Genomic DNA, 19,845 nt, shown 5'->3' with positions numbered 1-19,845 from the left:
TCTCAGAAATTAATAAAAATATTTTTTTTTAAAAAAGTGAACCCAATGTGTCAAAACTGGTTTGGCTAAGTTGGTAGAGCGTTGGCCTGGGGACTGAAAGGACCCAGGCTCAATTCTGGTCAAGGGCATCTACTTTGGTTTCGGGCACATCCCCAGTTAGGGGGTGTGCAAGAGGCAGATGATTGATGTTTCTCTCTCATGGATGTATCAAACTCTCTATCCCTCCTTTCTTTTCATCTCTATAAAAGTCAATAAAATATATATATATTTTTAAATGAACCTAGAGAATATTAAAATAGAGTTGGATTCTCTAAGTTTAATTTGTCAGTATCATTTTTGTTATTACAAACTATATTTTAAATTTTATTTTAACTAATTACTTAGACAATATATGCTCAACAATGGAAATGGCAAGTCAAAGGAATAAAAGTTTTATCACTGATAACCTCTTCACCACGAGGTAATTTCAGTATTTTCTACCCGTTTGGTGATAGACAGGTGCATTTATTTATTTAGCTCTTGAGTCATTGAATGTGATTCTACATGAAGTAAGCTTAAATTTTACTTCACTTCTTGATGTTTTTCCCTGATTGCTCCACAGAATCCGAAACACTCTCGACGGAGCGACAAGAGATGCAATCAGCACAAGGAGGCGGCCCACCCGCCCCGCCTGTCGGCCAGCGAGGCCGAGGACAGCCTGCGCATGCACAGTACCGTGGCCACGCTGCTGGCCTGGGTCGTGCTGCTGTGCGTGCCCTCGCTCATCTACTGGCTCAAGAACCTGCGGTGTGTGCTGCTCGCTGACTGTCACGGGTGGGCTCACACGTAGTGACCTGCAGGGGCAGGAGGCCGTGGAGGCCCTAGAACTTGGAACTGTGAACTGTGGGGAAATACACTTCCCCAAAATCTGTCCCCCAAAGAGGAAAAGGCCACCTTCCACCTTCTTTGGTCTAGGCGTGGGAAAATGTGCTTTGCTTGGTTGCTTTAAGGCACTCATACTGCTAGTGCTCCATGTATTTTTCAACCCATGGTCAGTTTCATGTTTTCTTAAATTTGGGGGGAAGAAAAATCCTTCCATTTAAAAATAACTAGAAATAATGAAATAAGTGTGTATTTTTCTAACATGGCCCAAACATTGAACTAAAATAAATGACCAACCGTCTTACTAATGAAAACTAGCATTTGCTTTGCTGCCTTGATAAGTGCCCTACGTAGGTGGTCAGCAAACTCATTGGACTTCAGAGCCAAATACCAGCAGTACAACGATTGACATTTCTTTTGAGAGCCACATTTTTTTAAGCTGCTTCTAACGCCACTTCAAAATAGACTCACCCAGGCCATAGTATTTTGTGGAAGAGCCACACTCAAGGGGCCAAAGAGCCGCATGTGGCTCACGAGTCGCAGTTTGCCAACCACTGTGCTAGGTCAGTAAGAATCTGAAATGTCCTCTAAGATATTTCTAGAATATTTAGTTATTGATAAATTGTTTCAGGAGTTTTTAATTGAATAGGCTACCTATCTAAATAATCATTGAACCTCTACTCAATACAGTTTTCAAAAATTATAAAAAACTTTTAGATTATCTAAATACTGGAAATATGCTTTTTAGTTGATAGAACCAAAATAAGTGTAGGTTACCAGATGTTAACCTCCTTCCTTCGTCCTTCCTGTTAGTCAAAGATCAGATTTTTGTTCACATATTTGGGGAGAGTTATTGAAGGAGCACAAATTTATGATTCTGAAAGGCTACAGATATTTCACTGTCAATAAATGCGAGAGAGGAGAATTTGAATTTTAAAAAGATAAGGAACAATTACTTTATATAAACCTTTATTTCATCTTTCTTTTTAAGCAGCCCTTAATGTATTTTCAGTAATTTGTTTTATAAAATTTTTATATGCACTTTCAGGCATATACTAATAAAAAGGAAGTGCGTTCATAATGAATATGTTTTTATCTCCTGTTGTAGTTTCTGAACATAATTCTCCATATAAAACTTGGGTATAAAGATAACCTAGAGCAAAAATTATTTATCAAAGATTTCGTGAGCTGCTGAGAGCTCTCTTGTGCTTTTATTGTTACTTGGATGTTTGGAAATTTTTTGAAGTTGATTGACTCTGATCATGTGGGATGCTCAGGTGTGCCTTACTGATTTATATGTTTTTTTTCTCTTCGATATAGGTATTACTTTAAACTTAATCCTGATCCGTGTAAACCTTTGGCATTTATCCTTATTCCAATTATCGCAATTCTTGGAAATACTTACAATGTTTCAATAAAATCAAGGTATGGTTAATTTTTCTTTTTCTCACATCTATTCCTGGCTTCATCACCCTTTCTTTTATAAAGTCTGGAGCATGCTCTTCCTAATACTTTGACTATTTCTGAAGGGAAAACTATAATAATAATTATGGTATAAATGCAAATAGAGTTTATATGAAAGTATATTTGTTTTCTTTTAAAAATATATATATTTTATTGATTTTTTACAGAGAGGAAGAGAGAGGGATAGAGAGCTAGAAACATCGATGAGAGAGAAACATTGACCAGCTGCCTCCTGCACACCCGCTACTGGGAATGTGCCCGCAACCAAGGTACATGCCCTTGACCGGAATCGAACCTGGGACCTTTCAGTCCACAGGCCAACTCTCTATCCACTGAGCCAAACCGGTTTCGGCTATATTTGTTTTCTTAATTATGGGTTTTACTTATTAGGATATAATAATGGTTTGTGTTTTTTTCTTTAAAAAGTTAACCTTTAAAAGATAAGATGTCTAAGATTTATTTCCAAAAAATATGGGCGTGGAAGTGGATAGTAATATAGGTAAAGTAGCTTTGGCCATGACTTGATAATCATTGAAACTGGATACAGGAGGTTCATTGTGCCATTAGTCTACTTGGGTCCGTTTATGTTTAAAGTTCTGTAGTAAAACTTGACTTTTCATTGGCTGGTGGTTTGCTCTCAGAGCCCTTCCTGTTGATTCTGGCAGATATTCTAGAATCGGGCGGGCCTGGGATTTAATCTTGGCTCTGCTATCAAATAGCTCTATAATTCTTAGGCAAGTTTCTCAGCCCCTCTTATCCTCAGTGTCTCTGTTTGCAAAGTTAAAGGTCTTTCCTGATAGAGCAGACACTGCTTGTGCAAATGCTTCCCTGACTCATGATGGGTTTACGTCATGATAAGCCAGCTCAGCACAAATTGAAAAAAACCGTCATCGGAAAATGCACTTAACACTCCCCCAGAGAACATTGGTGGTGGGCTGGAACTGCGGCTCCTGCTGCCGCCCAGCATTACAAGGGGGCTTTTTACCACCGACTGGCGGTCAGAAAAAGATCAGAATTCACATTGTAATTTCTGTTGAGTGCATATTACTTTCGCACCACCGACAAATCAAAAAAACTGTAACCCTAACCATCGTAAGTCAGGGACTACCGTGTTTCCCCGAAAATAAGACATCCTCCGAAAATAAGACCTAGCGCATGGAAAAATAAGACATCCCCTGAAAATAAGATCTAGCGCATCTTTGGGAGCAAAAATTAATATAAGACTCTGTCTTATTTTCGAGGAAACAGGCTAGCAGTATTTCCTTTTAAAAAAATATTTAGTGTATTATATGTTCCTCTTACTAATTGAGGACAGTTCCTTTTTTATTTGGTGGGGTCTTTTGCTATTTTAAGTGAGGTTAAATAGTTCAGAAGCTGAGTCTTAGTAAATATTATCGATTATTGTTGTTAGGATAGATTTCTGGAGATAGAATCACTGAATAAACGTCCAGCTAGTATTTTTCTATTGTTAAAATTTAAAAGGTGAGCTGAAACCGGTTTGGCTCAGTGGATAGAGCGTCGGCCTGCAGACTGAAAGGTCCCGGGTTCGATTCCGGTCAAGGGCATGTACCTTGGTTGTGGGTGCATCTCCGGTGGGGGGTGTGCAGGAGGCAGCTGATCGATGATTCTCTCATCGATGTTTCTAGCTCTCTATCCCTCTCTCTTCTTCTCTGTAAAAAAATCAATAAAATACATATTTTTTAAAATCAATAAAATATATTTTTAAAAAATTAAAAGGTGAAACAAAACTAGTTACTTTATGGAAATATTTTTTTTTATCTTTTCTAACCACAATACGGCCGGGATGGATCATTTTTTAAATTACGGACAGTGGAATTCATTGTGTGAAAAACTGCTTCCTCTAAAAGCACTGAGAACACGTTCTCAGAACCGCACCCGTGGCCAGCATCCTGTGTGTTTGCTCCGGGCGGACATCATGTAATGTGTGTCTCTCTCTCCACAGTAAATTGTTGAAGGCCACATCCCAGTTCCCGCTTCCTCTGGCTATCGGCGTGATTGCCTTCGGGTCCACGCACCTGTACAGGGTCCCCTGCTTTGTCTTCGTCCCGCTCGCGCTCCACGCCCTGTGCAACTTCATGTGAGGGAGGACACAGGCGGCGATGAGGATGGCCTTCGCCCCTGGGCTCCGAGGTCAGGGGGACCGCGCAGACCCGTCAACGTGGACGAGACCCTTCGGAGAAGACGCGTCTATTTTTGCATCGCTGGGAACAGGAGACTCGCTCTGTAATGCCTGCGGGGCGTCGCGTTCTGTGGTGTGGCGTCTGTGCACCGGCCGCTGGTTTTTAATTGGTGAAAGGACAGGGCGGACGCGGGCAGCGGGCCTATCTGAGCATCAGCTGGTCCAGACTGGCCACGCAGGTCGGGATCGTCTGCTACGCACTCAAAAAAGCGGGCGCATTCCGCTCCTTTCATCAAACTTCCTTCGGAGAAGTGGTCACTTTGCAGCTGTGAGAAGTCCTCAGATGCGGATGAAATTCACAGCCAGCCGTGTGGTTTCTCCAAGATGAGGTGCCCACACAGAGGCTCTGGTCAGTCTTCAGCAGCTCCGGCGAACGGCACAGGTCTTTTCTTTTCTTCTGACATCTGTGGAAATGCACCTTTTTATCCTAAGGAGGCGCGCTTTCTTAGAAGCCAGTGCGACACTGACGGACGGAAACGTAATTCACACTCAAAGCAGAATGAGATTTCCTTGTGACTTTTCAAAATGCAGATCTTAGTCTTTTTCTTAGTGTCTCGGAGGACGCGATAGCAGGTCCGTGTTCAGTCTGTTACCACTTGATTTATCAGTTCAGCCATTGACCATGGTTGCCAAAAGTGCCTCAGGTCAAGAAGGAGTGTTAAAAGAACTAAATGTCAGTGGTCAGGAAAAACTCTAGGTTTGCACAGTTTTTCACTACCCGGGGGAGAGGGGGAATTAGCATGATCAAGTGCAGAACCACCTTTGATGCATACAATTAAATATTAATGGAGTGACAGACAGACTGTGACCCCATTAATAGCATAAGGATAAACAGTGTACCTGAATAAATTAGCTACTAGATTAAATAGGTGGAATATTAACTTGCCAAGGTGATTACTGTTTGACAGGTGAGAGAATAATATTTCTACTTCCTTTCAGACTTCAGCTCACTTGTAGCCAGAAGAGGAGGAGGAGGAAGTGGAGCTGGGTGTGTTTGCCTTAAGAAAGCCTAATCTCGGGCAGAGGGGTGCCGGCCAATGGAGTCCTTCCTTTAGAGGGGTCTGCTGTAAACGCCCACAGCAGACCCCTCTAAAGGAAGTCCTTAGGGCTCGGTGATTCCCCTGCTGCACCCGTGAACTGGCGTCCCTCCCAGGACCCAGGAATGTTCTGGAGTCTGGCCCATCTGCCATTGCATCGGGACTCCTTACAGCCTCTCAGCTGCCACTGCCTGTGGAGGGTCACCCCATGTTCCTCCTGAACAGGGTCCCCCTTCTCTTCTCCGAGGTCCCTCAGGTCCTTGCCCTTTTGGCATCAGGTAACGAGGGTCTTGCTGTCCTTTCTGAGACAAGTTTGGTCGATTCCCTTGCTGTCTTTGTCAACGCCACGCCTCGTGCTCCGAAGTCGTATTTGCTCTTACGCGTTCCACAGGAGGGCGGTGATAACCTCACGGGCGCCATGGCGGACGTGCCAGCTCTTACCGGGGAGAAGTAGCCAAAGGGATAAAACAGAGGCACATGTGTGCCGCACCCGGAGGGAAGGAGAGTTTTGTAGGTTATACACTTGTCCCTGGGTCTGCCACGTATGTCTGTCCTAATAATCTGTACTAATGAAAGGGTAATGTGCCAATCAGACTGGCAGACCTTCCGGACTAAGCCCTGGCTGCGAAGGACGAGGCAAGCCACCAAGGCTGGGAGGGCCCATCGCAGAGCCCTGGCAGGGTGGGCAGAGCCTCCCTGTGGGCAGCATTGATCGCAGAGCCCAGGCCTAGTGGTCAGGGCCTCCCTCTGCGGGTCATCAAGTCCTAAAGTCTCTTACTCCAACAAGATAGGTATTTCATTTTAGAACAACAAAACGGATTCTAATTAAACATTTTAGAAACAGCAGTTGGTTGGGTCTTTAGCCATTATATGAATCAATGAATGCACATTTTCAAAAAAAAAATTATTTTACATTTTGACAGGGTCTTCACCAAGTCTTAGTGCACTTTGAATCCAAACGCCCGCCAGAGGCGAGTCGGTAGCTCTGCGGTGTGCAGCAGCGGTCTGGCACTGAGGGAAGGAAGTGCTTCTGTGTCGGTTGCACGTTGTTTCTGTCGTGCGTGCAGCCCATGTTCTCAGCGCACAGCTCCCTCAGGGATGCTGCTGAAGCTGAGACGGCCTGTTGGTAGTCAGGGACCATCCACTTCACCAGACCCCTGGGCTCTGGCGTTACAGCCTTTGTGTTGGGAACTTGCTGAGCTTTGAGGAAGGTTTTGCTTATAAAAATCACTGTTGTGGGCCTGTTGTTGATAATGGGGGCACCTGGAGATGGGCAGGAAAACCACTCAGCACTCTATGTGTCTAAGCCGCCCCGGATGTGACTGCTCTCACAGTCTAGGGCTGATGACACCAGATAAATCGTGGGAGCTCTTTTTCATGCCGGAAATTAAACAAGTTCTGCTAACTTTTCTATCAGAATGAAAATATTTAAAATCGTGGTCCTAGAAAAAAATCATTTGGGCCTGGTTAACATTGATTTATTTATTTGTTTATTTATTTATTTATTTTTAGTCTCTTCGGTATATATAAATTATGTCAATCCATCTCTTTTTTTCATATTTTGGTCAGATAAGTTTAGATATATAGTGGAAACCTTTTCTTGATTGGAGCCCACTGTGATATCTACATGACTATACCGTAAGGAAAAGGCAAGAACAACAGTAGGCCTAGAAAAGTGTTACTCACACAGACCGTACTTAGAGGAGGTGTACTATCTGGTGTGTTCATTATCAAGTTCTATACTTACCTCTTCAGAGTTTCCACTGACTGGGTAGTTTGTTTATTTCTCCTCGCTGCTCATTAGCACTTCCTACCGAAGGTGGTCAAGAGAAATAAAAGAAGGTGAAGCTCAGCTTTCAGTTCAGTTCCCGAAAGCTGTGGGGAAAATGGGGAAAACACATAGATTATGAGTCAAACTAAGGCTGTTGATTCTTGAATCCCAGATAATATACTTGGCCTATATTTTCATCTTAGGTATTGCGTCTACATTAGTGTAATGTCTTGCTTTACTGTGAGGTTGAGTGCAAAAACTTCCATTTGCAATTTTAGTAAATTAAAATCGGTTGGGAAATTTTTTAAAAATGAGTCGGGACCTCCTATGACTAGGCATTTGTTGGCTGCTTTTCCTCACCAGTGCTGTAGATTTGTGACCTTTTGTATCATAGGAAACAAGGTGCCTTGTGAAGTCAGGCGGGGTGTCCCTTTGGAGAGCATGGCACTCCCCAGGATAAAGGAAGCCACAAAAGCCTCTTCGAATTATGAAAATAGACCCTGACACTAAACTTTGGTAAATAGATGTAGAAGATAACTTTACAGAATATTAAGATGACTGGGAGCTAAACGTTATCCCAGTCTTGTTAAATAAAGGACATCTCAGATTCTTTAGTGAGCTTTTTTTTTTTTATACACTAGAGACCCAGTGCATGAAATTCGTGCACTTAGGGTCCTTAGAGGCTCCCGTCTACTAGCCGGGGCCTCCCTGCTGCCGGCTGGGGTCTTCCTTCGATCCACACTGCCCCCTGGTGATCAGTGTGCATCATAGCAAGCAATTGAATTCTCCTTTGGTCAAACTTTCAAGGGGACACTTTGCATACAAGGCTTCTATATATATAGATATTACTGATCATTCTTCAGCAACCCAAGGAAATAGGAAGTCTGTGAGCTGCTCACGTTCTTCATTGTTAATAAGGAAAGGATGATAGAAAAGCCAGGCCAGCACTCCGAATAAGTTGCAACAGATGCTCCATAGTTCACTGTTATTGAGAATAGATGATGAATACAGAAGACGGAATGTTGTATATTCATAACGGAGTTTTAAGAATGTAACAAAATTTGGACATAGAATAGACGGCTGTTTCATTAATAGTATAAATACAGGCAAGGACAAAAAAGTAGGCTTACAGTTGTTCGTATGGAGATCAATAATAATAATGTAAAAATAAACTGTGCTTCACATACTTACAACTGTAAAAACCTACTCTTGCCTACCCCTGTATAATAGTACACCTGAATTGGTAACATGCTTCCAAAATTAGGTGATAGTCTAAGCTACATCTTGATTACATTGCCAATGGCTGCACATTTTTAAATCAAGTACAGTACTGACTAAAAGCATTCAGTGTGTTTTGCTTCTAAAAAATGACTATTTTGAAATACCAAGTAACCGGTTAGTTTCTGATGACTTCATATAGAAGTTTATATATTAATATATGAGTCAGAATTTTCCTGCACTGATTCTGTACATTGTCACTTTGAACACTTATGGGAAAACTGTTGTTGTATTTTGGTTAGTTGGGTGTAAATTTGTTTGCATATTTGAGTCCTAATCTTAGTTTAGGAAGTCTAAAAATAGCCTTTTTTCCAAAGTTTGTAGGCTGTGTTGTTGTTTTTTTAATGTTATCTTGGTTTTTAGTATTTGTACAGTAACGTTACTAGTAAAAGATTTATAAACAAAGAATTTAACTATTAACTGTTCAGAAGCCTAAATGATAGGCATACTTTATATTTTATGTTTCACTGGTTTTGTTTCAGATTGAACTTTTTACATCCCTTTTTAAAGAAAAAGACACATTTGAATTTTTTTTTAGCATCAACCTCTACATTGGAAAATATAACTGTATTCATCTGGCTAGCAAAACACACTTAGCCACCAAAGCTAAGGGAAAATGTAATATACCTCCAGATATCTGTGCCAATGAACTTTTCTTAGCATATTGGGATTAAAGCAAAAATAATCTTTTCTGTGTTTTTCATTTAGGACTTACATTAAATATGTAAATCCTCAAAACTTATACCCCATACGAGAATTTGTGTTTGAGAATACAGAAAGCATATAGGGTAGTTGTGTTCTATTTCATCTGATTTGTGGAATAATGCTCTCTGATACTGAGGGTAACAATTAGTTTACCCAATAGTGATTTTTCAGTAATGAATTTAAGTACTCGCTGGAAGTAGTCTTACTGTAGATCCATTCTGTGATGTAGAACTTCTCATTTCATGGTGCCAATCATTTTTAGTACAGGTGTCTCTCACATAATAAGAGTTTATAGAATTTGTTTTCTTTGTATTTCCGTTCAGTCCCTTGGTTACAGTCACGTATTTCACAGGAGAAAATGATCCACTTGACTCCAACATAGTACAATGAAATACATATTTTAAAAGGCATATCTTAAAGGGAAATATTATTTTTTAAAAAAAACAAAAAACAAAAAAACAAGTCTTAATGCTGATGTGTTAACACTGGGCCAGGGTTGTACTCTTGGGAGAAAAGTAGAAAAATGATAGACTCAAGAGCTGTTATGTTTACCCGGTTAAGATTCTTTAACTTCTCCCCTCTGAATTCTCAAAGGGAATTTTAGCCCCTCCCAGAACAGTACTTTCTGTAGTTTAACGGCGCTGATAGTGTTAATGCCGTTCACACAAAATCCTCGGCAGTGAGGAAAAGCGGGGATTACCTAGTAACCCCCTCAGGACTTGACCTCATCCAGATATTAGTAAAAAGATGACGTACAGGCCCTAGACATCAAGTGAACGTGGTTATTTGGAAGGAGCTGTCCCTTGTGTTGGATAATCTTATTCCAAGTGGAGATGCCTGTATTTGATGTAGCCATGCTTTCCACATAATCAAAGGTATATGTGTTGGGATATTGGTAGAAATAACCTCCTCTTCCTCCACGGCGGAGGGGGGAAACCCCACTTTTTAGGGTATGTACATTAGGAAATTGTATTGGGTATTTGCTTTTGTTTTTAAATATAAAAAAAAAATGTCTGTATTATCTTAAAGTGATTGTAAGATGGTTTCTTAAACTTAGGAATAACTAAATGTAGCAATGTACCCAGGAGAAACCAGACCAAAATGGAATGCCTGTTATCACTGTGACCTTGAACTTGTTTGGGATAAAACGGACTGTGCCTTAACACACACGATGGAGGGACACCCCGCAGTGTTGTGACTGTGCGCTTTATTGTCGCCGTCTTCTCGGAGGGCCCGCTCCTTTCCTCTGAGGTGGTGGAGCACACGTTTCCAGGAGAAGCTGGAACCACTGCTCTTTGTCAGAACCATGGCTCTGGAGGCTGCTCTTAACTCCTAGAGTTCACACTTCAGATTAACATTAGCTTACACTTTATAGGCGTAGAAATCAACATTTGGTGAACGTTTATGAAAGTAGTTTTTTATGAGAAGGTGGTGGTACTTGTGAACTTAATCTTAAATGTAATTTTTTTTTGTCTTTTTAAATAAGTACTCTGTTGAAGACACATTCTTCCCCAAGACCTATACTTATTTTTCCTCGGATGACTGAGGTTTGTATTTATGTGTAAAATAAAGCAGTTTCGCCCAATAATGATATTTCAGTAATTAAAGTAACCTCAGATCCATGTAGTATATTTTTAAATGTGATTTTACCCTTTCCTGTTTCTTTCCTAATTATTTGAGAGAACTGATTCCAGTTTTGTTTGTTCTTTAATGTAAAGACTCGCATTTCTGCGTTGATTATTTAAGATAATGGATTTAAGTTATTGAGACAAATTATTTCATTCATAGGACATTCAGGGTCTCTGCTCAAAGATGCCCACATCTCTCCGACCGTGTTGTCTATTTTTCCATTTTAATTTTGAACATAAACTCAAAGCGCATTTTGTTCTTCCCATTTTATGTCCACTCCTTCCCCCCAAAGACATAAACATGGGTTTCTCTAAAAGCATGTAGAAAGGAAGCATGTCTTTCCTTACAGCACGGTCCAGTTGAGTTGGAAGAAATTTGGGAAAGGGTATGTAATGAAGCTCATGGCTGTCGGCCTGCGTCCCTTTTTGTAGCGAAGAGATTGTAGAGGACAAGCTGTGCCAAGAGAGACTCGGTGTAATCATTTGCAAATGGATTGTTTTGTTCTCATCCAGAAGAACGCAGTGCATCCTAACACTACTTAAGTACAAAGGAATTTGCCCTGTCACCTGCGGATCTTCCCGTCGAAACATGCATGATCTTTCCCAGTGCTTCGTCTGATGTATGGTGTAACAAATACACGTATGCGTACTTTTCTGTGTATTTCTGGGTTGGTACATAATTAACATCATTACATCACCTGGCTGTCACTCATCAAGTGCAACGTACTGTGTTCTGTAGAGTGCTGTGGATGCTTTTAACCTGTGTTTAGACATCATGGTGGAGGGTGGAATAGAGGAGTATTTGTCTCTGGCCTGTCTCCACTCAGGTGTTATTACTTTGGAGTGGTTTTTGGTGCTTCTTTTCAATCTGTCATCATCTGTGTTCTGAATGTTCGACAATAAATTCGGTGAACCAGGACTTGTGGTGCAGAGATTTCTTACCAGTTCCCTCTCCAGAATGCCGTCTCGGGGGGAACCCCTCCAGCACGCTTTCTTCACAGCAGGTCCGGCGTCCCGGGAATGGCAATGGCCGAGCCTGGGAACTGATGCACATGCCACATCCCAGGTGACTGGTGCCAACCAGGCAGATTCCGGTGCTTCCCAGATTTGTTGCTACTGGGGATGTGCCCGCGACCAAGGTACATGCACTTGACCAAAATCGAACCTGGGACTCTTCAGTCCACAGGCCGATGCTCTATCCACTGAGCCAAACTGGTCAGGGCAGCACCCGTCATTTCTGCAGCAACTCCTCTGTGTCACTTGCATTTGGTCCATGCTCTCCCTTCACCCTCACCCCAGATGTGTGTGTCCCTGGTACCAGCCAGAATGGTGGGTGAGGACACAATCTCCATGAGGCTGATTTTTCCCCCCACATGCATTTGCATGGGCATGCCAGGGCCCGCGCTGTATTTTAAGGAACGGTACATGTACATACCTTCATCTTGCTGCAGTATCTTGCAGTTTTAAATACACTTTTTTTTTTTTTTTTTTTTAAGAGAACTTTGTGTTCTATTGAGACTATAACGCAATAAGATTTGGGGCTTCCAAAACACAACTACCTGGAATCCTTTGTCAGAAATACAGGCTTCCGCCGACACCGGTTTGGCTCAGTGGATAGAGCGTCGGCCTGCAGACTGAAGGGTCCCAGGTTCGATTCTGGTCAAGGGCATGTACCTTGGTTGCGGGCACATCCCCAGTAGGGGGTGTGCAAGAAGCAGCTGATCGACGATTCTCTCTCATCGATGTTTCTAACTCTCTATCCCTCTCTCCTCTCTGTAAAAAAAAAAAAAAAAATCAATAAAATATATTTTAAAAAAAAAGAAATACAGGCTTCCATTCAATGTTGAAGGAAGAGAAACAAGTCCTGGGACAACTAAAACGAATAAGCAATTGATGTGAGTCACGCTGCAGACCACAGAGTGGCCTGTGCGGATGCCCGTCGCCTGTGCTCTGTCTTGCGCACACTCGGTCAGTACCTGCTGTTCCAGAGCCTGTGCCTGGCACCATCACATGCAGCTCATTTCCTCTCCGCACAAACCCCTGAGGGAGGTCATTATCTCCACAGTACACGGCAGGAGAGAGTCTCAGAGAAATGAGGCAATTTGCCTCTGGTAGAATTCAAAACCAGGTTGTCCAAGAGGTGGAATTCTCCCACTGATGGCCGGTAATATGTAAATATTAGTTCACTTCTCCGTGCCAAAAAATTGTTGCTGACCCTATTCCTCTTACCTTGGGGAGGGGAAAGTGTTTCTCATTATCTGCTTACGGCCTCCTTTTTCTCTCTGTCCCTTCCCTGGGAGAATTTCTCCAGCTCAGTGACTTCAGTGTTATGTTCTGGGTGGTGACTCGCCCAGTCAGACAGAACTGCTCCCTGGGTTCCATACCTGAGTATCTCTGAGTCGATGGCAAAACACTTACCCTCTCGGAGATTGTGTCCTCACCCACCAGTGTGGCGGTTACCAACGTCACACACATCGGGGGGTAAGGGTGGAGGGAGAGCATGACCAAATGCATGCGACGCAGAGGAGGCGCTGCAGAGATGACCGGTGCTTCTTAACTCTCCAACCTCCAGTTTTCTCCAAACTACACCAACTTAGCTCCAACTTCCTGTTGAGATTTAATTTTATAAAATCTCTCCCTGCCTACGTAGCAACTCTTTTTAGTTCTCAAATTTCAATTAAATCCTCTCAATGACACAAGTTGAAAACCACTCATTTTGTTCATTTCCCCCTTGCTCATCACATCCAATTAGTTCCTGAGGTCTAAAGAGTCTAGCATTTCAAGGTCACCCTTCTGTTACTGCATTCTTGGCTCCCCCGTAGTTTACCTCATTATTACCAGTATTCCCAGTTTTCCACAGATTTTTAGAGAGTGGAAGGGAGGGTGGGAGGGAAAGAGAGAGAAACATCGATGTGAGAAAGACACATCCCACACATGTCTACCCTGGCCAAGGGAATGAACTTGGCAACCTAGGTAGGTGTCCTTAACCAGGAATCGAACCCGCAACCCTTCAGTGCATGGGCCAGCACTGTAACCACTGAACAACACCAGCCAGGCCAAAGAGATCTGCTTTTTACTGGGTAAGGATTCTTCCTCTTCTCCTTCCACTGGGGATGTAAGGAGGGAGCATTGTCTAAGGACTCTTGGTATTGTGACTTGGCTATAATCTCATCAATAACTTAATACTTCAATATTATTAGTTGTTTTAACTTCAGAGCCCGGGAGTTTTCAGGACAGATGATATGAGATTCCAGGATATTCATTTACCACCTTTTCTTCTCATTTTCTAATTTTTACTGAAGAAATCTTACTCACTTATATGCCAATAGCTCCCATATTGACATTTCCTTCCCAGACCTCCCTTCTGTCTCCAACTGTGTGTCTCCATGGCCACGTGGCTCCTCAAATACAGCACGTGGGTCCCGAGGGAGCTCATGACCTTCACCCATCCTGGCCGTGTTTGCTGTCTCAGTGCGTGGTGCTGAGGTCACTGATCCTGAGACCTGCAGATGGCTTCGGAACTCTTCCTCCGAGTTCTGCCTCCTTTGGTGCCCAGTACATTAGCAACCCCGTCTTCTATCTCTTCGGTCCACCCACGTCTCTGCATCCGTGCTGCCCGCCCTGTCCAGTTTATCACCTCCTCCTGCCTGGACCCCCGCCTTCCTCTTCTCGGCCTCGTCTCTCTCCCGCTGCAACCACAATGACCTTTGGAAAAGGCAAGTCTCATCAGGCTGCTTGGATGCTGACAACCTTTCCACGACCGACCGCTGGCTGCAACAGAAAACTCATACTCTGCCCACCTCTTAGCCCCGGCTTGACCCCGGCCTCACCTGGCGCCCTCTGCTCCCGGCTTCCTCACTCACTTTCTGGGAACACAACCCACCCTTTTGGTGAGGACACTCCAACCCATGGGGCCACCTGGCCAGGGCCGCACTTCCATTCAGCTGCTTTCCCGTGCCATGTCCTTTCGGGGTCTAGCTCAGCTGTTCACCTTGTTTGGCGTTCTCCTCCCTCTGGCCGCTCTCGGTTGCCTAGGTAACCAAAGCCGGTTGCCAGATGTCAGGTCACTTCACCTCGGCCTTCCTTGACCGTTGAGACTGAACCAGATCTTCCTGTTCTACCCTCACTCAGCTCCTACTTCCTCCTCCTAGAAACCATCGCCGTTGGTATTTTGTTAAAGAGTGATTTGGTTCACGTCTGTCTCGCCCACTAACGTGCTAGTGGCACGAGGGCAGCACCTGTGTTTATTATGCTTATCGTTTTACCCTCAAAGCCTTGGGTGGTGCGATAAAAACTTGTTGAACAAAGAAGTAACCAAGTGAAGGTCATAGAGACTTGCCCAAGGTCAAGATGAGACATAGCCAGGAGCTCTGGTTTTCAGCTCAGATCACCAGCCTCCTCAGCAAAGACCTTGTCCAGGCTGCCCTGCCTCACCATGTCCAATTTCTCAGCCCTCGCCTTTTCCATGATGACATTTATTCAGCAAGACAGCGCTGTAAGTACAGTAATTTTTTCTTTTCCCCATGCAACACGTGCTATTGTGTAGTCTATTTTGAGGGGGGTATTATGAGAAACCAGACCACTGTGTAAACTTGTAAAGATTCCTAAGATTCTCAGAAGAAATATGAGGTGAAGAGCAAAAAATGCTTTTATGTTTAAAGAGAAAAATGCTCTCTATTTCAAAAGCTGGCATCTGCCAAAGAGCATCCTATTAGGTGGGCTAGTCATCATCATCTCCCCAGCTGCTGTGCATAATCCACCTTCTCTCCAAGGTATGAAAAGGCAGAGGCCACTCTGCTGTTGGGAAGTGCCTCGTGTTATAACATCCACGCAAAGTGGTCCGTGGTGGTTCTATTTATAAGACAAGTTGTTTACCCCCGGAGAAGTTGGAAGATGGGTTCTCGAGGGTGTTTGTGCAGCGGATGGAAATGGAATCATTGTGTCTGAACGCCCCTTGCTCACGTCAGTGACCCCCACCTGCAGCCAGCCCGGGTTATAAGTAGCCACACATCCCCTGTGGGCTGCAGGCGGTGCAAGCAACCAGGGCCAGCGAGCCAGGCTCCCGGTAAGCTTTCCCAGCCCTTTCTCTGGGCTTCCTTCCCACGGCCCACCTCGGGGTGGGAGACCAGCTGTATGGACCTGGCGTGGGGTGAGCCCGCCTCAGCCGTGTGTGTCAAGTGCTTGGCTCAGTTTCAGGTTCTATAAGATGGGTTTGGGTGCTTGCTTGTTTGTGGTTTAAGAATTTCACTTTTTTTTTTTTTTTGAGATAACAATGCTTTTATTTATTTACTTATTTATTTATTTATTTATTTTAAGATAAAGTGCTCTGCTCAGACTGGGGAGGTGGTGTTCATCGTCACTTCGCTTATCATTGTGTAAGGTTCTAGCTTTCATGGCCTCCTTAAGCTAATTAACTGGATTTGGAATTCTTGTTTGCAAATGAATCTGGAGAAAAGGGGGCTGTACCATTCAGGTGGACCAGGATGCCATTTCTTCCTCCTTGTCTCCCTTTAAAAATGGCTCTGTTTTTATTCTACATTTGTTCTCTCTCTCTCCTTTCTTCCGTCCCTCTCTGCCTCCCTCCCTCCCTCCCTCCCTCCCTCCCTCCCTCCCTCAGGTGTGGCCATTGCATTTCCCTCATCCTTCCAATCTCCCTCAGTCCGCCATGCCCAGAGTGCTCCTGCTGCTGTCTGCTGCCCTGGTGCTCCTCGGGCCTGTGCATGGAGCCACCCTGAGGAGCAAGGAGACATGGAAGCCGCTCAGCAACCCCCAGAACAGGGACCTGGTAAGCACGCTCCGGGCCTGCTGGGCTGGGTGCGGTCGCTGGGCCCCGGGATCGGTGTGCACTGAGCTCTGCCAGAACACGGTGCTCAGAAGGTTGCCCCGGCCGGGAGGAGGCCCCGGGCCCAGGCCAGAGCTCAGCGGGCCTGGCAGCTGGCCTCCTGCTGCTCCTCTCGCCCATCTATACCTGCTCCTGGGGGTACCCAGGGCGCATTCCTGTGTGAGCGGACTGTGCACTCGGAGGGGAAACACACCACTCTGGGATTACAGCCATCACACGGCGCCTGGCACAGCTTCTCTATATTTGCCCATTTCCTAGAGAGCCATATTCGGCTCTTTGGCCCCTTGAGTGTGGCTCTTCCACAAAACTGGCTAGGCGAGTCTATGTTGAAGAAGTGGCGTTAGAAGTTTAAGTTTAAAAAATGTGGCTCTCCAAAGAAATGCCAGTCGTTGTCCTGTTGATATTTGGCTCTGTTGACTAATGAGTTTGCCGACCACTGGCCTAGAGGAAAGCCGAAAGTCTGCGTCTGAACAAAAATGATTATTTCAGAAGACAGTGACCAGGGTGTTGTTTTCAGTCAGAGAGGCGGCACCAAGCTCTGGTCACCGTGGAGTTCAATGTCACCTCTGACCTTGGTACTCAAAGATGGTTACAAGGCCCCTCTGGCAGGTGCTGTTAAGGAATTGCTATTCCTGGCAGGATTTCCACCAAGAACGGCGAGTGAGCTGGTTTGGGGTGAAATGTCAGAGAGGAGGCATGGTGGGGAATGGGGTGGGGAAGGGGGTTGGGGGAAGGGGTGGAGGAGGGAAGAACTGGCTAAAGCTGTGCTTCTACCTCTCAGTTTCCACCTCCTGCCTCCTAGGTAAGCTCCCCAATCAATTCAGGGGGAAATACTCACCGTTGAGTATTTTGGGTGTTTAATTTATAATGGCAACGGACCCTTTCCTTTCTCTGGGCAGTTTTTCAGAACCCTTCAGGCGTATTTTAAGGGAAGAGGTCTTGACCTTGAAAGGTTTCCAAATACTTTCTTCACGAACGAGAACCCCAGACCCCTCTCTGTGCAGTCGGAGCTCATAGCCTCTGCCTTCTCCGAGTACAAAGAGCAGAGAGACTCCCTTCCCGGCAATCTCGAAGGCTGACGGCTTCTCCTGAGAACAGGTGAGAGCCCCTTTCCTCTCAGACAGACCATTCGCTCATACAGAGGCGTGGGAAGTCGTTATTGGAAAAGTGATTTTATTTTCCCACAGAAATAAGTGCTACATTTAGAAGCTACTCATCACTGGTAATATTTGATTTGGTTCAGATATTTCTTGCCTGTTTTAAGGAGGAATGACAGTTAGGGCATTTTGAGCATAGGTTTATGGGAAGAGATACAGTGAAATGATAGGATTATTACTCTTAACAGGATGATTGTATCTAGTGGAATACCACACACTCTGCCTATATCCTTTTTTTCCCCAGACCAGGTCAGATAAAGAAATATGTGAAATTGTGCAGTTGGGTGAAATAGAAAGTAAAGTTTAAAAATAGTTCTTCTTAGAAGAAAGTAATAAACATATATTTGATCTTGAACATCCTCACCTAGAGAAAATAAAGTAAAATTTTAAAGATGATTTTTTTTCTCATAAGAAAAAGGTTATAAATATGTTTAATATTTGAATTTTATTATTCTGTATTATTATTGTAGCATTCCTACCAAATGAGCACCTATCATTTAAAAAAAACTAGGTGTGGTACATTCCAGGAAGCTACAGTATGATTCTAGCCTATCAGCTTGCTGTTCGGCTGAGTAATTACGATTCGGTTTCCTCTAATAAAGGGAACTAAATCGTAATTAACATCTCCTACTCTTCTTCCACCAGGTAGGGGTGAAACAGTGAGGAAGCGTGCCACTGTTGCATTTTATTGTGCATGTGAAAGGGTTTTGATTATCAGTTCTTGTAAATGTGATGATTTTAAAAAATAATGATGTGATTTTAAAAAGTAGATTTATGTACTCCCACGTGAGAAAGTAAAATGGAATAAATAGAAAGATGGTAAGGAAGCGTCCCCTTAGCTGTTTCTCACACGTGGGCCTGAGGCCAGTGTTTGACCTCAGGCCGCTGATGGTCCATGAGGTCCCGAAGGTTGGCGACCGTTGGTTTAAGGCAGTGGTCGGCCAACTCATTAGTCAACAGAGCCAAATATCAACAGTACAACGATTGGCATTTCTTTTGAGAGCCAAATATTTTAAACTTAAACTTCTTCTAACACCACTTCTTCAGAATAGACTCACCCAGGCCGTGGTATTTTGTGGAAGAGCCACACTCAAGGGGCCAAAGAGCCGAATGTGGCTCGTGAGCCACAGTTTGCAGACTATGGGTTTAAGGAAACCTCGGAAGCTAAAACAGGACAGTTATTAATACACAGCGCCTCCTTTAGGAGAAGGCAGTACTGCATGCAGTTTGCTTTAAGTCTTACAAGTCTCCACCTATAAATTGCAGGTGCTAACCTCTAACGCACAGAAAGTGTCAAAGAAAATATCAAATACATCCTTTCTTTCCTGTGAGCGTGGCGTGGGGTGCTGTTTGGGGGCGGGGCCCGGAGAAAGCTCCTACTGGGTGCTATGGTAACAGAATGGTACTCTTAGTGGGAAGAGGCCACGCGTCAGGTTCAGAGAAGACTTCATCATAAGCCCGCCTTTCCTGGCAGCTGATTAGAAAGTGAGGACGGAGAGTTTTTGCTGAAAGATGTTGATCTTTGAGTCTTTGTGCTAATGGCACCGACTGCATTTTCTGTCTCATTAGAGCATTTTCTTGTTCTTGCAGGTACCTGGCTATTTTTAAACTACAGATGAAGCGCTCATCAGAAAAAGTCAATCGTGGTCATTGTTACCCCCCCTCCCACTTTTGTCAGTTTTAATGGTTTTAGTCTATATTTCCAGATGTACATATAAGCAGCTTGACCTTTGGCACCTGTATGCATACTTTTTGCTGTCTTTCCCACTTTATCACCATAAATGTCAGTGTCGAGCACTGCATATAACGGCAAGTTACCAAGACTCCATAGAGTTGAGAGAAATGACTAAATGAAGTTTCCTTTCAGCTTGTCTGATATGTGTCTATTAACAATCAGGACTT

At 43.9% G+C, this 19,845-nt stretch overlaps 2 protein-coding genes across 2 annotated transcripts in view; both read left to right on the top strand.

Annotated features, from left to right (window-relative positions):
• Positions 1-11,863, top strand: part of PGAP1 (post-GPI attachment to proteins inositol deacylase 1) — a 55,240-nt gene extending 43,377 nt beyond the window's left edge. Inside the window, exons 25-27 of the mRNA XM_084893142.1 lie at positions 602-786; positions 2,182-2,286; positions 4,289-11,863. Of these exons, the coding sequence (XP_084749268.1) occupies positions 602-786; positions 2,182-2,286; positions 4,289-4,427 (429 nt within the window). The 3' untranslated portion in view covers positions 4,428-11,863. The remainder of the gene's footprint in view (positions 1-601; positions 787-2,181; positions 2,287-4,288) is intronic.
• A 3,995-nt stretch (positions 11,864-15,858) lies between these two features.
• On the top strand, positions 15,859-19,612 carry LOC311626912 (uncharacterized protein C2orf66). Its single transcript, XM_084892841.1, has 4 exons — positions 15,859-16,009; positions 16,562-16,729; positions 17,686-17,884; positions 19,534-19,612. Exons 2-3 carry the CDS (start codon positions 16,610-16,612, stop codon positions 17,863-17,865), a joined length of 300 nt encoding a protein of 99 aa, XP_084748967.1. The 5' UTR covers positions 15,859-16,009; positions 16,562-16,609; the 3' UTR covers positions 17,866-17,884; positions 19,534-19,612.
• Positions 19,613-19,845: the final 233 nt, after the last annotated feature.

This window comes from Pipistrellus hanaki (assembly GCF_964339955.1).
Source record: "Pipistrellus hanaki genome assembly, chromosome: 8".
Taxonomy (NCBI): Eukaryota; Metazoa; Chordata; class Mammalia; order Chiroptera; family Vespertilionidae; genus Pipistrellus; species Pipistrellus hanaki.
Note: the sequence above shows the minus strand (reverse complement) of the source record. Positions and strands in the feature narration are given on the sequence as shown.

Excerpts from the sequence above, each read along its gene's own strand:
- LOC311626912 (XM_084892841.1), top strand. The coding sequence starts at position 16,610 with ATGCCCAGAGTGCTCCTGCTGCTGTCTGCTGCCCTGGTGCTCCTCGGG. Across the intron at positions 16,730-17,685 it reads ACCCCCAGAACAGGGACCTG|TTTTTCAGAACCCTTCAGGC; the intron begins GTAAGCACGCTC and ends TTCTCTGGGCAG.